Source organism: Rhinoraja longicauda, chromosome 26 (assembly GCF_053455715.1).
Source record: "Rhinoraja longicauda isolate Sanriku21f chromosome 26, sRhiLon1.1, whole genome shotgun sequence".
Taxonomy (NCBI): Eukaryota; Metazoa; Chordata; class Chondrichthyes; order Rajiformes; family Arhynchobatidae; genus Rhinoraja; species Rhinoraja longicauda.
This window is the reverse complement of record NC_135978.1, coordinates 31,069,441-31,086,830: the sequence shown is the minus strand read 5'-3', so window position 1 is coordinate 31,086,830 and position 17,390 is coordinate 31,069,441. Positions and strand designations below refer to the sequence as shown.

Below are 17,390 nucleotides of genomic sequence, written 5' to 3'. Positions count from 1 at the left end.
AAGTGGACAAAAACGCTTGGGGATCTCGCAAGTTCAACTGACTGGAAACAATCTGTATGAAAAATGGGCGTCTCCATGTGTCATTGATAGAGCCGCTGCCTCCCAGCCCCAGAGACCGCGGTTCAATCCTCACCTCGGGTGCCTCACCTTGGGGGCATGCTTAGTTTAGTTTAGAGATCTAGCGCACAAACAGGCCCTTCAGCCCAGGCCGACCAGCGATCACCCCACAACGAGCCGACACACTGCAGACAATTTACAATTTTTACTAAAGCCAATTAACCTACAAACCTGCACATATTTGGAGTGTGGGAGGAAACCGGAGCACCCGGAGAAAACCCACGTGGTTAGGGGAGAATGTTTAAACTCTGTACAGACAGCACCCGTAGTCAGGATTGAACCCAGGTCTCTGGCGTTGTGAGGCAGCAACTAGCACTATCCTACACACACACACACACACACCAGGGACAATTTACAATTTGCTGCCTTATATCGCCAGAGACCCGAGTTCGATTCTGACTACGGGTGCTGTACGTTCGGAGTTTGTACGTTCTCGTCGTGACCTGCGTGGGTTTTCTCCAGGTGCTCCGGTTTCTTCCCACACTCCACAGACGTACAGGTTTGTACGTTAATTAGCTTCTGTAAAAATTGTACATAGTTCCTTGTGTGTGTAGGATAGTGCTAGTGTCGGGTGATCGCTGGTCGTTGCAGTCGGTGGGCCGAAGTGTTTCCATGCTGCATCTCTAAAACTAATCTAAGCAGACCTGCGTATGCCTTGTGTGGAGCTTTTATGTGTTGAGCTAACCATAAGGTTTAAATTATCTTTAGATTTTTTCATAAAATAAACCCTGTTCATTATGTGAAGCATAATGCTAACATTTTTAAAGCAGTGTTATCATCACATGGTCAGGTGAAATATTCCTCAGGAGATCGAGATATAATATCCTATCGATTGTCTATTCCCCCTTTTGGAATTGCTCACCCCCAGAAAGACTTCAATCTAACTTCAAGTAACCCTTGTTTTCCCTCTCCCTCCATCCCCTCCCCCTTCCCAGTTCTCCGACCAGTCTTACTGTCTCCGACTACATTTTATCTCTGTTTGCTTTGTTGTTACGTTCTCCCAACTAACGATGATCTATTCTACATTTTCCTTGATCGCCACTCCCTTTGTCCTGTCTTCACACCTTACACTTCCTTACCTGTGCACCTCCCTCTCCCCTGACATCAGTCTGAAGAAGGGTTTCGACCCGAAACGTCACCCATTCCTTCTCTCCAAAGGTGCTGCCTGACCCGCTGAGTTACTCCAGCATTTTGTGTCTGTCCCAATAAAGAAATCAGATACTAGAGAGTGGCACGTTTCCCATTTACCATCAGTCACAGCGGCCTGTTATTAAAACTTCTCTTTTCTTTATTTCGTGCTGGACACTTCAGATTTTATTGCTAATCGGAACAACCTTTAAGAGTGGGATAAAATGGATTCCAGATTCCTAAAAAGAGCAAGAGAGGGAATGGCAGAGGCACTTACAATCATTTGCGAACCGTCTCCAGCTTCAGGCATGGTGCAGGGTTCTGGAAGATTGTGGTGTACCTTGCTTTAGTAAGGTTCCAGCCTTCAACAGGTAACTACAAGCCGATCACCTGAGCATTAGGATCAGGTAAATTGCTGGGAAGATTTCTGAGAGTTAACATGAACTCGAATTTAAGGAGCTGAATCAAGAATAGATTTCATTAAATCATTAAGGGGTGGCACGGTGGCGCAGCGGTAGAGTTGCTGCCTCACAGCGCCAGAGACCCCGGTTCCATCCTGACTATGGGTGCTGTCTGTACGGAGTTTGTACGTTCTCCATGTGACCGCGTGGGTTTTCCCCGGGTTTCCTCCCACACTTCAAAGACGTGCAGGTTTGTAGGTTAATTGGCTTTGGTAAAAAATTGAAAATTGTCCCTAGTGTGTAGGATAGTGCTGGTGTGTAGAGGGACCGCTGGTTGGGCAGGCTCCGTGGGCCACACTGTAACTCTCAAACTCAAAAACATCAAAAGGCACTGCATTAAATCAGTCCCTTTGGTCCACCGACCATCAATCACCCCTTCACACTAGTTCTATGTTACCCCACTTTCTCTACACTCCAGTGCAAACTTTACACTTAGCCTACAAACCCGTCTAACCTGGCCCCTACGCACATCTTTGGGATGTGAGAGGAAAACAGGCACACAGAGAAAATCCACGGGGCCACAGGAAGATCGTGCACACTCCACACAGACAGCACCCGAGGTCAGGATGGAATGCAAGTGTCTGGCCCTGTGAAGCAGCAACTCTACCAGCTGCCACCCCAAACTTTGACAAGCCAAAGATCTGTTCGACTGGTTTAAATTAATTTGTTTTTGAGGTGGCAACAAGGAAGGAAAGGTTTTAAGGAGATGTACGGGGCAAGTTTTTTTTGCACGGGTTGGTCGGTGCCTGGAACGCAACCAGGGTTTGTGGTGGAGGCAGAAACAACATTGGCGTTTCAGAGGCTTCCAAGAAAGCCAATGGCGTGTTGGCCTTCATAGCAAGAGGATTTAGGAGCAAGGAGGTCCTACTGCAGATGTACAGGGCCTTGGTGAGACCGCACCTGGAGTGTTGTGTGCAGTTTTGGTCTCCTAATTTGAGGAAGGATATTCTTGCTATTGAGGGAATGCAGTGTAGGTTCACCGGGTTAATTCCCGGGATGGCGGGACTGTCATATGATGAAAGAATGGGTCGACTGGGCTTATGTTCACTGAAATTTAGAAGGATGAGAGGGGATCTTATAGAAACATATAAAATTCTTAAGGGATTGGACAGGCTAGATGCAGGAAAAATGTTCCCGATGTTGGTGGAGTCCGGAACCAGGGGTCACAGTTTAAGAATAATGGGTAGGCCATTTAGGACTGAGGTGAGAAAAAACTTTTTTTCACCCAGAGAGTTGTGAATCTGTGGAATTCTCTGCCTGCCACAGAAGGCAGTGGAGGCCAATTCACTGGATGTATTCAAGAGGGAGTTAGATATAGCTCTTAGGGCTAAAGGAATCAAGGGTTTATGGGGAAAAAGCAGGAATGGGGTACTGATTTTGGATTATCAGCCATGATCGTATTGAATGGCGGTGCTGGCTCAAAGGAGCGGATGGCCTACTCCTGCACCTATTTTCTATGTTTCTACAGATAGACCTTTAGATATGCAAGGAATGGAGAGATATGGATCATGTGCAGGCAGGTGAGATTAGGTTACCTTGCCATCTTGTCCAGCACAGGCATTGTGGGCCAAATGGCCTGTTTCTGTGCTGCATTCTTCTATGTGGCTGAAACATTCAATATAATAAACAAATTTTAGCAAGATCCATTGACAATGTCCTTTGTGATAAATTGATGGACGTAAAAGTCCATGGGATCCAGGGGAAAGAGGCAGATTGGATTAAACATTGGTTTATAGGAAACAGTTATAACCTGAGTGTCACACAATGCGGAAACAGGCCCTTTGGCCCACCGAGTCCGCGCCGATCAGAGATCACTCCGTACACCAACACTATCCTACACACTAGGGACAATTTACAATTTGCAGAAGCCAATAAACCTACAAACCTGCACATCTTTGAAATGTGGGAGGAAACGGGTGTACCCGGAGAAAACCCACGTGGTCACAGAGAGAACGTATAAACTCCATAAAGACAGCACCCGTAGTCGGGATCGAACATGGGTCCCTGGCACTGTGAGGCAGCAACTCTACCGCTGCACCACTGTGCCGCCCTTATTTGGAACGCTTACAGTGTCCAGGAGACTGGATGCAGTGGGCTCCCGCAGAACTTAGGAGAGGGGGCTTGCAGTCAGTGTCCTGACAAGATAAACACAAAATGCTGGAGTAACTCAGCGGGTCAGGCAGCATCTCGAGGAAGGAATGAAAGACTACCATGGCTGAGGCATAGAATAAGTGAGAGGATATTCACGATATGACTGTTTTAAAACTCTAAGCCACAATTAAGAGTACCCCTTCCCCTGAGCTGAGCTCATCTGTTACCAACTGTGATTTATCCTGTGTTTTTTCCCTTCCAGTTTTTTTATCCCACTCCCCCCTCCAATCAGTCTGAAGAAGGGTCCCTACCCGAATTGTCACCTATCTATTTTCTCCATGGATTCTGCCTGACCCGCTGAGTTACTCCAGCACTTTGTGTCGAACAGTTTTCGGGTTCTCCATTGGCCCTTTGCATAGAGTGGATTGAATTTTGTTGTTAAATGTAAAGAAAACAAAGTCAGCAATTAAACACGATATTCTTCTGGATTTGTTCGCTAATAAAATTAAGGATTGCATGGCACAATTGAATCAACCATTCTATTCATTCATTCATAATTTAATGGCATAACAGGTTTAAGTGGCTGTATTCATGTTTATAAGTTCATAAGTGATAGGAGTGGAATTAGGCCATTCGGCCCATCTACTCCGCCATTCAATCATGGCTGATCTATCTCTCCCTCCTAACCCCAGTCTCCTGCCTTCTCCCCATAACCCCTGACACCTGTACAAATCAAGAATCTATTCATCTCTGCCTTAAAAATATCCATTGACTTGGCCTCCATTGCCTTCTGTGGCAGTGTATTCCACAGATTCACCACCCTCTGACTAAAGAAATTCCTCCTTGTCTCCTTCCTAAGGGTACGTCCTGTTATTCTGAGGCTGTGGCCTCTGGTCCTAGACTCTCCCACTAGTGGAAACATCCTCCCCACAACAGGCCTTTCACTATTCGGTATATTCCACTCCTGTTCCCATGACTTGAGCTGTAATAGGCTCTCTAATTGACCCCAGGAGTTTATTAGCCCATTATAACAGCCTGCCTGCACTCTTTCCCCACTGCTCTGATAAACAGTGGTATTAAAGAGCACGGGCCCAATTAAACACAGCTTTGCCTAACAGGCAACCTATCTCAACCATATTCTCAATTTGTGTTCCTCATTTTTTTCTGAATCTTGCCCTTCAGTGAACGCCTATACTCGAGCTGGCTTTCAAAACGCAATAAATGCATTTCTTCTTGTTTTCTTTTAGCCGGGATCTGTTTTTTTTGTGATCTGCATTGACGCCTTCAAACGAAGCGTTTCACTTTGAAGAGATCAAGGGATTCTTGCAGTGAGAAGCTGGGAAATAAGTGCTATTGTTGGCCACCCTACATTGGCTGGCACTGCACTCCATTAAATTTCTAATTTCGGCCAGATTTCTGTGTGAAGGAACCAAGCACACACTGATTGCCTCTTTGCCTTGTTAATGCAAGTCGCATGCGAGGAAATCTTTCCCAGTATCGGCTGTTTTAAGTGTCACCATTTGCCTTACTGTTGCCCTGGATGGCGGAACCATTTAGAGATATTAGCATGGAAACAGGCCCTTCCGCCCACCGGGTCCGCGCCGACCAGCGATCCCCGCACATTTCCACCATCAACACCCACTAGGGACGATTTTTACATTTTACCAAGCCAATTAACCTACAAATCTGCATGTCTTTGGAGTGTGGGAGGAAACCGATGATCTCGGAGAAAACCCACGCAGGTCACTGGGAGAATGTACAAACTCCGTACGGACAGCACCCGTAGTTGGGATGGAACCCAGGTCTCCGGTGATGCACTCGCTGTAAGGCAGCAACTCTACCGTTGCACCACCGTGACCATTAAAAGGGTCTCGACCCAAAACGTCACCCATTCCTTCTCTCCAGAGATGCTGCCTGTCCCGCTGAGTTACTCCGGCATTTTGTGTATCTATGGTGGATCCACTTAGCACTTCATGTAATATTGCTGCCAACCTGGTCATAGAGTCAACAGGCCCTTCGGCCCAACTCGCTCTTGCCAACCAAGATGCCCCATCTACGCTCATCCCGCTTGCCCTCGTCTGGCCCACATCAAAACCTTTCCTATCCACATACCTGTCCAGGTATCTTTTAATTGTTGTTACAGTACCTGCCTCAACTACCTCCTCTGGCAGCTCGTTCCATACACCCACCACCCTCTGAATGAAAAAGTTGTCCCTCACATTCTTATTAAATCATTTCCCACTCACCTTAAGCCTATGCCCTCTGGTTCTTGATTCCCTTACTCTGGGTAAAAGACTCTGTGCATTCCCCCTATGTGTTTCCATCATGATTTTATACACCTCTATCAGATCACCCCTCAGCCAATGGCACTCCAAGGAATAAAGTCCTAGACTGCCCAACCTCTCCTATAGCTAGCTCAGGCCCTCCAGTCCTGGCAACATCCTCGTAAATCTTCTTTGCCTCTTTGCATCTTAATGACATATTGGTACATGGATATTGTTCTGTCATCAAACACATGGGTCAAGACATTGTCTGGGTCAGTCTGAAGAAGGGTGTCGACCCGAAACGTCACCCATTCCTTCTCTCCCGAGATGCTGCCTGACCCGTTGAGTTACACCAGCATTTTGTGTCTATCTTTGGGTCAAGACATTGTTCCTCAGGGTCTTGTCGGATGAGGCTCTGACGTTAAAATTTGCAAGGATTGCATTGGTTCCTTCTTTATGTTGCAATATGCCACGTTAAGGCAGTACAACAATCAGGTTCAGTGATGTCGAGTTGCCATCTATAGTAGACTTTCACGGCATATTGTCAAGCAATAGAAACATCCATCCCTGAAGAAGAGATAAAACTGATGAGGTCAAACATTGTTTTTACTTTTAGCTTCACGATACAACATGGAAACAGGCCCTTCGGCCCACCGAGTCCACGCTGACTATCGATCACCCGTTCACACTAGTTCCACGTTATCCCACTTTCTGATCCACTCGCTACACACCAGGCGCAATTTACAGAGGGCCGATAAACCTACAAATTCGCGCGTCTTTGGGTTGTGAGTTGAAACCGGAGCACCCGGAGAAACCCACGTGGTCACAGGGGAAACGTGGTCACATGGGCAAACGTTTCGGATTGGCCTCGGGCCTGTGCCACTGTGATGATACTGTCATTATAGAATAAATTTGCTGACATTAATGATGTGATTTTGAAATTGTATGAAACGTTTTTTGATATATAACAGTCTTTATTTATCTCCTATCTTTTGGTAATTTAACAGGTTAAAGTGCCCGACCAAATTCTACCGATTCACATTTTAATCATTTTAATCTTTCTTTATTTTTCAGGTGGTAATGGCCCCACATGAAGCATCCGTGGTGTTTGTAGATAATTACATCAAACTGCTGGCAGACTGCAGCACAGACACATTCCAGAAGGTTCTGGATATGAAGGTGAGGTCTACTGTCTTCACCTTGGTTTTCATTTCGGAACAGATATCTTCTGTGGCGCAGCGGGTAGAGCTGCTGCCTCACAGCGCCAGAGACCTGGGTTCGATCCTGACCTCAGGCGCTGTCTGTGTGGAGTTTGCACGATCTCCCTGTGATCACGTGGGTTTCCTCCGGGTGCTCCGGTTTCCTCCCACATGCCAAAGACATGCATTTTAGGTACCTCACCATACTGTACCATGAAATGGAGACTGATCTTGTAGCCAAGCTACAACCACAATTCAGGTATCAGTTTAGTTTAGTTTAGAGATACAGCATGGAAACAGGCCCTTTGGCCCAACGAGTCCACACTGACCAGCGATCACCCATCCACACTAGTTCTATGTTGCCCCACTTTCCCATCCATTCCGGACGCATTAGGGGCAATTTACAGAGGGCCAATTAACCTACTAACCCCACACATCTTTGGAATGTGGGAGGAAACCGGAGCACCCAGAGGAAACCCAGACAGTCACAGGGAGAACGTGCAAACTCCACACAGACAGCAACCGAGGTTAGAATCAAACCCGAGTGTCTGGTGCTGTGGATTCGAGGTGGGGGTGTGGGTTAGAGGGTGTGGGTGTGAGGTGGGAGTGTGGGTTAGAGGGTGTGGGTGTGAGGTGTGGGTTTGAGGTGTGGGTTTGGGGGTGTGGGTTTAAGGTGTGGGTTTGAGGTGTGGGTTTGGGGTGGGGGTGTGGGTTTGAGGTGTGGGTTTGAGGTGTGGGTTTGAGGTGGGTTTGAGGTGTGGGTTTGAGGTGTGGGTTTGGGATGGGGACGTGGGTTTGGGGTGAGGGTGTGGGTTTGAGGTGGGGGTGTGGGTTTGAGGTGTGGGTTTGAGGTGGGTTTGGGGTGAGGGTGTGGGTTTGAGGTGGGGGTGTGGGTTTGAGGTGTGGGTTTGGGGTGAGGGTGTGGGTTTGGGGTGAGGGTGTGGGTTTGGGGGTGTGGGTTTGGGGTGAGGGTGTGGGTTTGGGGGTGTGGGTTTGGGGAGAGGGTGTGGGTTTGAGGTGGGGGTGTGGGTTTGAGGTGTGGGTTTGGGGGTGTGGGTTTGGGGTGAGGGTGTGGGTTTGAGGTGGGGGTGTGGGTTTGAGGTGTGGGTTTGGGGTGGGGGTTTGGGGTGAGGGTGTGGGTTTGGGGGTGTGGGTTTGGGGTGTGGGTTTGGGGGTGTGGGTTTGGGGAGAGGGTGTGGGTTTGAGGAGACGGCGTGGGTTTGGGGTGTGGGTTTGGGGGGAGCGTTGCTGTAATGGCGGGGTGCGGTCACACTGATGGCGGCCTGTGCTTTCTGCGTTGCAGGGCCTGAAGCGCAGTGAGCAGAGCAGCATGCTGGAGCTCTTCCGTCAGAGGCTGCCGACCCCCCCATCGGGCGCTGAGAACACCCTGACATCCGCGCTGTCCGCTCCCTCCCCAGAACAGGAATCGTCCCGCATCCGCAAGCTGGAGAAACTAATTAAAAAGAGACTGTGAGCTCAGCTCAGCCCAGACCAGACCAGACCACCCCTGGCAGTGTCTGCACTCCTTCCCTCCGACCGTCCCCCCACCCCTCTCCTCACCCCCTCCCCCCCACCCACTCCTCTCCTCACCCCCTCCCCCCCACCCCTCTCCCCACCTCCTCCCCCCCACCCATCCTCTCTGCACCCCCTCCCACTCACCCCCTCCTCACCACCCACCCCGCTCCTCACCCTCTTCCTCCCACCCGCCCTCTCCTCACCCCCTCGCCCCCACCCACCCTCTCCTCACCCACTTTCTCCCACCCAACCAACCATCTCACCCCCTTCCTCCCACTCACCCCCTCCCCCTACCTACCCCTCTCCTTACCTCCTACCCCCCACCCACCCTCTCCTCACCCCCTCCCTCACCCCCTCTCACCCCCTCCCTCCCACCCACCCTTTCCGCACCTCCTCCCACCCACCCACCCTCTCCCCACCCCCTCCCAACCACGCACCCTCTCCTCACCCCTCCCTCCCCCCCACCCATTTTCCTGAAGCCATGAATTGACCCTTGGTACTGTGGTGAAGGTTTCCAGTAGTGAGCACCTCTGACAGTGACTAATTTATGTTGTGCTGGTCTGCTTCGGAGGCAGAGCAGCCACGAGCTCTTCTGAGCTCCGACTCAACAAAGAAGGCTCAGGATTTCACCGTAAATAAAGCTGCAGTTAGCGAATTTCACATAAGGTCTTATTCTGTTCCACCGGCGTTTTGCACCAAAATAAAAATGGTTGTGTGTTCCTTCAAAGTCAGACCCGCTCTCACCCTGTACAGGAGCTCAAGGCAGGAGGTACTGCAAACATCAATATAGAGGAATGCCTCTTCACAGTGGAGTAATCACCCAGCAGTTACCTGAAACAGTAACTACAGTGCTCACTACTCTTTACAACTTAACATAGACGCGTTCTGTTGCAATGGAAACTATGCTGTTGTGGTGATAGCAGTCACTAGATGGAAATTGTGAAGAAACACTTCATGTCAGACTTCAGACTTTAGAGATACAGTGTAGAAACAGGCCCTTCAGCCCACCGAGTCCACGCCGACCATCGATCTCCCCGTACACTAGCACTACCCAACACGCCAGGGACAATTTACTATTTTTACCGAAGCCAATTAACCTGCAAACCTGCACGTCTTTGGAGTGTGGGAGAAAACCGGAGCGCCCGGAGAAAATGCACGTGGTCACGGGGAGAACGTACAAACTCCGTACAGACAGCACCTGAGGTCAGGATGGAACCCGGGTCTCTGGCGCTGTGAGGCAGCAACTCTACCGCTACGCCACCGTGCCGCATCAACTAACACTGAACTAAACTGAAGCAGAGCTTGCTTTCACCTTGCATTCAAAATGAAAGACAGTGTTGTAGGAACAAGTGCCACCATAAATCATTGAGTTCATCGCCAAGGTGATGAAACCCAACTTGTTCCTCTGTACAGTCAATGACACAATTGACTTCCTTCAGTGAAAATGGTTTTGTATTTAACATGTTTGAACTCTATTTGAGCTGCTCCAGGATCCTTTAGGACCTTTCGATTTATTCACAAAATGCTGGAGTAACTCAGCAGGTCAGGCAGCATCTCGGGAGAGAAGGAATGGGTGACGTTTCGGGTCGAGACCCTTCTTCAACCTGACCTGCTGAGTTACTCCAGCATTTTGTGAATAAATCGATTTGTACCAGCATCTGCAGTTATTTTCTTATACTCCTTTAGGACCTTGTTACGACTTTGAGTGCATGAGCTGTTGGGGGTGAGGGGGCAAACCCATGTTTGTACTCACCGAGGCCATATCTTCAATCACTCGGGACATCCCACCCCCTCCCCTGACATCAGTCTGAGGAAGGGTCTCGACCCGAAACGTCACCTGTTCCTTCTCTCCAGAGATGCTGCCTGACCCGCTGAGTTACTCCAGCTTTTTGTGTCTACCTTCGATAACTTTTAACTTCTCTGTTCACATCAGGAAAGCGTTAAAGAATTCTCAATACCATTTAAATGTCCGAAAGTGAAGTCAGGCAAACGCTGAAAACTTATTGAATTGTGGGGCGGCTGAGATGCAGTGGTAGCGTTGCTGCCTCACAGTGCCAGAGGCCCGGGTTCCATCCTGACTACGGGTACTGTCTGTACGGAGTTTTACCTTCACCCTGTGAGTGGTGGGTTTTCTCCGGGTGCTCTGGTTTCCTGCCACACTCCAGAGACGTCTAGGTTTGTAGGTTAATTGGCTTTGATAAGTTGTCTAAGAATTGTCCCTAATATGTATAGGTTAGTGTACGGGGGGGAATCGCTGGTCGGCGCGAACTCAGTGGGCTGAACGCCTCATTTCCACACTGTATCTCTAGAGTAAAGTGTGATGTTTTACAGAGCCTGCTGTGTTGCTATGGTAAATGAACGATTAACAAGTAAGCAGTTAATGCTGATCATACTGATTATAGACACACATCTAATCATATTTGTCAGTGTTGCCTGTCTCAGTGTGACATTTACGATTGGTGTAATTAGCTGACCACAACCAATTTTTAACTCTTAAGTGATTAACAAATATAAAATGTAAATTGATGTAATTAAACAGCTGATTGTTGCAACCAATGTGACTGGAATCCTCTTGCATTCTGTGTTCAGAACCAATTGCTGATAACAGTCTCACTGCCACAGATTTTCTTAGATATAAAATCCATCATCCTCTCCTTGAAATTCTCTCATTGGTTATTGAGAGACCAGTGTTCCTCTTTCACTTTAATTGAGTGAATGTTTTTTTAAACATGCGTGTAAATGTTAGTTGTGCGAGATCGTTTAGTCTGTGTAGGCCACTCCAGCTTAAATGTGATCTCAGGACGGCACGGTGGCTCAGAGGTAGAGTTGCTGCATCACAGCGTCTGTGACCCGGATTCGATCCCGACTACGGGTGCTGTCTGTACGGAGTTTGTACGTTCTCCCAGTGACTGCGTGGTTTTTCCCCGGGTGCTCCGGTTTCCCCCCCACACTCCAAAAACGTGCAGGTTTGTTGGTTGACTGGCTTCTGTAAATTGCCCCTAATGTGTCGAATAGCGCTAGTGTACCTAAGTGGTCGCTGGTCGGCAAAGGACTCGGTGGGACGAAGGTCCTGATTCCATGCTGTGTCTCCAAGCTTGTTGACGTTTTGGGCTTTGAGGGAAGTATCAATCAATGTGACTAAGGCCACTTTGATTTATGAAGGTGCAGTTTAGATAATCACTTGAACATTCTTTTGCAGTCAATTTTAGCACAACTCTAATGGTCTTTTGTTAAAACAGACTGAAACAAAAGTGCTTACAGGTTGTTAGATTTAGAGATTTAGAGATACAGCGCGGAAACAGGCCCTTCGGCCCACCGGGTCCGCGCCGCCCAGCGATCCCCGCACATTAACACTATCCTACACACACTAGGGACAATTTTTTTTAAACATTTGCCCAGCCAATTAACCTACATACCTGCACGCCTTTGGAGTGTGGGAGGAAACCGAAGATCTCGGAGAAAACTCACGGGGAGAACGTACAAACTCCGTACAGACGGCGCCCGTAGTCAGGATCAAACCTGAGTCTCCGGCGCTGCATTGTCCCACATGCTGATGCTGTTGGCTCCACAAGTTACTCCTGATCAATGGAGGATTTGGGTTAAGACTTGAATGTGAAATAACTCGTTTTTCAGGACGGCACGGTGGCGCAGCGGTAGAATTGCTGCCTCACAGCGCCAGAGACCCGGGTTCCATCCTGACTACGGGCGCTGTCTGTACAGAGTTTGTACGTTCTCCCTGTGATTCAAATGGGTTTTCTCCGTGTGCTCCGGTTTCCTCCAACACTCTAAAGACGTTGAAGAAGGGTCTCGACCCGAAACGTCACCCATTCCCTCTCTCCGAGATGCTGCCTGACCCGCTGAGTTACTCTAGCATTTTGTGATACCTTCGATTTGTACCAGCATCTGCAGTTCTTTTCCTAATGCACACAGCTTTATATGCAAAGGGTCCAAGTCAGAACTGAGGAGAGAATTGTATTCATATTGAACGCAAAGTGCTGGAGTAACTTAGCGGGTCAGGCATCGTCTCCGGAGAACATGGATAGGTGACATTTCGAGTCAGGACCCATCTTCACATTCTGAGGGTCTGAAGGGTCCCGACCTGAAACGTCATCCATTTTTTCCAGGGTCCGCTGAGTTACTCCAGCATTTTGTGTCCTTCTTTGTAATTTACCATCGGCAATTCCTTGTTTCTGCAACGTAGACCCCATTCCTTCTCTCCAGAGATGCTGCCTGACCCGCTGAGTTACTCCTTGTTTCTGCAAATCCAAGCCAGGCACTTTCAGTTGTGATCGACACAAAATACTGGAGTAACTCAATGGCTCAGGCAGCATCTCCGGAGAACATGGACAGGCGATGTTCCTAGTCAGGACCCTTCTTCACAGTCTGAGGGTCTGAAGAAGGGTCCCGACCCGAAACATCGCCTATCCATGTCCACCAGAGATTCATAAGTTCAGAAGTGATCGGAGCAGAATTAGGCCATTCGGCCCATTAAGCCTACTCTGCCATTCAATCATGGCTGATCTATCTCTCCCTCCTAACCCCATTCTCCTGCCTTCTCCCCGTATCACCTGATGCCCCATACTAATCAAGAATCTATCTATCTCTGCCTTAAATATATCCACTGACTTGGCCGCCACTGCCTTCTGTGGCAAAGAATTCCACAGAAACGCCACCCTCCGACTAAATCAATTCCTCCTCATCTCCTTCCCAAAGAAACGTCCTTTAATTTTGAGGCTGTGGCCTCTGGTCCTAGACTCTCCCACTAGTGGAAACATCCTCTCCACATCCACTCTACCCAGATGCTGCCTGACCCGCTGAGTTATTCCAGCACTTTGTGTTCTACGCAAGATTCGAGCATCTGTGGTTCCTTGTGTCCACATTATACTTTTGTTCATTCACCGACCTGCACTAGAGAGACATATTCATGCTTTCAATGATCAAAACAATTCTGAGACTGAAGCTACTGTAATGGTGTCTTGTAGACGTGCTGTCTTGGGCAAGGGGATTAAACACATTTTCAACAAAAGAAAGGATGTGTCTCTCATTTTTGTGTTTGCTGCTGTATGATGTGCTTGCTTTCAATATCACATATTATTGTCTGTGTTCTGTGAAACGTTTTCACCGTTCGACTGTGGTGAAAAGCCAGACTATGACACAGACTGGTTTTGATTGATTTGGATGAATTTCCAGTCAAATAAAGATCGGGAACCCAAGGCACATTTCAACACTGGGTGGGTATCTAGTTTGCAGAAGGATAATTGGAGTGTTGAGAGATGGGCTAAGCATGGATATTCAACCACAAAGTGCTTGAGAAGGCTTGAAGGCACTTTCTCCGCCCTGCTGGGATGTTTTGGTGCTGCAGACAACACCACCCAAGTGACATGTGCAAGAGGAACTGCAGATGCTGGTTTAAACCGAAGACAGGCACAAAAAGCTGGAGTAACTCAGTGGGACAGGCAGCATCTCTGGAGAGAAGGAATGGATTATGTTTCGGGTCGAGACCCTTCTTCAGACACCCAAGTGAATATTGATTTCTCCAAATTCAGGTAGCCCCGGCATTCCCTCTCTCTCTACCCCTCCCCACCCAAGTCGCATCAGCTTCTCACTTTCACCTAACAAACAGCTAACAAAGGCCTGTTTCTTTTATCATTGTTTTTTTTGTGCATATCTTTCATTCATTATTCTTTATCTCTCTACACCATCATCTATATCTCTCGTTTCCCTTATCCTTAACCAGTCTGAAGAAGGGTCTCGACCCGAAACGTCACCCACTCCTCTCCAGAGATGCTGCCTGTCCCGCTGAGTTACTCCGGCTTTTCGTGTTTGAACATCTTAGTTTAGTTTAGAGGTAGAGCGCGGAAACAGGCCCTTCGGCCCACCGAGTCCACACCGACCAATGATCCCCGCACACGAACACTATCCTACACACACTAGGGACAATTTACATTTGTACCAAACCAATTAACCGACAAACCTGTACATTTTGGAGTGAGAGGAAACCGAACCGAAGATTCGAAACCAAAACCGAAGATCTCGGAGAAATCTGCACAGGTCGCAGTCAGGATGGAACCCGGGTCTCTGGTGCTGTGAGGCAGCAACTCTACCACTGTGCCACTGTGCCACATGGTGCAGCAGACAATTAGCATGTGCTCCACAGAAAAAATCACTGAGTGCTGGAGTAACTCAGCGGGTCAAGCAGCATCTCTGGAGGACAAGGTTCGGTGACATTTTCATTTCGGGCTGGGACATTTCTTCAGATTCCACAGATTCCTTTGTGTAAGTGGGGACTGTGTGTCTTGTTGCTTTTTACTTGGTACGGCTGTATGGTAACACTAATTTCACTGTACCTTAATTGGTAAACGTGACAATAAATGGAATCTTGAATCTTGAACCTCTTCTTTAGACGATGAAAAAGCAAATGCTGCAAATCTGAAATAAATGCAGAAAGCTGAAATATAGATGGGATGGAATAAAAAGGCATGGTGGTGTAGATGATGAGAGAATCATCATTCATAGTCACACAGCGTGGAAACAGGCCATTCAGCCCCACGTCCTACTACAACCAACATGCCCCATCTACACTAGTCCAACCTGCCTGCTTTTGGCCCATATCCCTCTTATCCATGGACCTGTCAAAATGTTTCTTAACTGTTGCAATAGTCCCTGCCTCAACTACCTCGTTCCACACACCCACCACCCTATGAGTGAAAAAGGTACCCCTCAGGTTCCTATTAAATCCTTCTCCCCCTCACCTTAAACCTATGCCCTCTGGTTCTCAATTCCCTTACTCTGGGCAAGGGACTCCCTGCGTTTACCCAAATCTAATCCTCATGATTTTCTAGATTCAATTCAATCGAATGTGAAAATAAATCCTAGCACAGTATTACCTGCCCGTGGGAAGTTAACCTATGACAGCCCAACCTCGTTTAAATACCTTTACAATTACGGGTGCTGTCTGCACGGAATTTGTATGTTTTCCCCGTGACCACATGGGTTTTCCCCAGGTGCACCACTTTCCTCCCACATCCCAAAGACATGCAGGTTTGATGGCTAATTGGCTTTCGTAAAGATTGTTAATTGTCCCTAGTGTTGAGGAGAGTGCCAGTGTACGGGGATCGCTGGTTGGTGCGAACTCGGTGGGTCGAAGGGCCTGTTCTCACGCTATATCTCTAAACTAAACTAAAGGTAAGGCTGAGTAGGAATGTGAACACAAGAATTAAAGGGCGGCACGATGGCGCAGCGGTAGAGTTGCTGCCTCACAGCGCCAGAGACCTGGACTCGATCCTGACCTCGGGTGCGATCTGTACAGAGTTTGTACGTTTTCCCTGTGACCGCGTGGGATTTCTCTGGGTGCTCGGTTTCCTCGCATACTCCAAAAACGTTCAGGTTTGTCGGTTAATTGGCTTCCCTAAATGGTAAATTGTCCCTAGTGTGTGGTATACACCGATGAGCCCAAACATTACGACCACCTGCCCAATATGCTGTTGGTCCTCCGTGTGCAGCCCCATACGCAGCAGGGTGCGATGCACTGTGTATTGTGACACATTCCTCCCGTCACCACCATTAACATTTTCTGTGACTTGTGCCACAGTAGACCTTCTGTCGGTTCGGACCAGACGGGATAGCCTTCGTTGCCCTCGCGCATCGATGAGCCTTGGGCGCCCAACACCCTGTCTGTCGCCGGTTTGTGGTTTGTCTCTCCTCGGACCACTGTCGGTAGGTACTCACCACTGCTGACCGGGAACACCCCACAAGCCTTGCCGTTTCAGAGATGCTCTGACCCAGTCGTCTGGCCATAACAATTTGGCCCTTGTCAAAGTCGCTCAGGTCTTTACTCCTGCCCATTTCTCCTGCATCCAACACATCAACTTCAAGAACTGACTGTTCACTTGCTGCCTAATATATCCCACCCCTTGACAGGTGCCATTGTAACAAGATAATCAATGATAATCACTTCACCTGTCAATGGTCATAATGTTTTGGCTGATCGGTGTAGTGCTAATGTACAGGGATCGCTAGTCAGTGTGAACTTGGCGGGCCAAAGGACCTGTTTCTGCGCTGTATCTCTAAGAGTCACACAGCGTGGAAACAGCCCAAGTCGCCCATACTGACCAACATGTCCCATCTACACTAGTCCCATCTGCCTGCATTTGGCCCATATCCCTCTAAACCTGCCCTATCTTAACTAATGTGTCGGAAGCAACTGCAGGCATTAACCCTCTGCAGGGGGAGCAAAAGCTTAACATCTCCTTTAAGTGATAGGAGTAGAATTAGGCCATTCGGCCCATCAAGTCTACTCCATCATTCAATCACGGCTGATCTATTTCTCCCTCCTAACCCCATTCTCCTGCCTTCTCCCCACAACCCCTGACACCCGTACTAATCAAGAATCTATCTCTGCCTTAAAAATATCCACTGACTTGGCCTCCACAGCCGTCTGTGGCAATGAATTCCACAGATTCACCACCCTCTGACTAAAGAAATTTCTCCTCATCTCCTTCCTAAAAGAACGTCCTTCAATTCTGAGTCTGTGACCGAGACCCTTCAGTCTGACCCGAAACGTCACTTCTTCCTTCTCTCCAGAGATGCTGCCTGTCCCGCTGAGTTACTCCGAC

General features: G+C 48.4%; 1 protein-coding gene across 1 annotated transcript in view; it reads left to right on the top strand.

Annotated features, from left to right (window-relative positions):
• Positions 1 to 13,772, top strand: part of vps53 (VPS53 subunit of GARP complex) — a 328,676-nt gene extending 314,904 nt beyond the window's left edge. Inside the window, exons 21-22 of the mRNA XM_078422197.1 lie at positions 7,136 to 7,240; positions 8,564 to 13,772. Of these exons, the coding sequence (XP_078278323.1) occupies positions 7,136 to 7,240; positions 8,564 to 8,734 (276 nt within the window). The 3' untranslated portion in view covers positions 8,735 to 13,772. The remainder of the gene's footprint in view (positions 1 to 7,135; positions 7,241 to 8,563) is intronic.
• Positions 13,773 to 17,390: the final 3,618 nt, after the last annotated feature.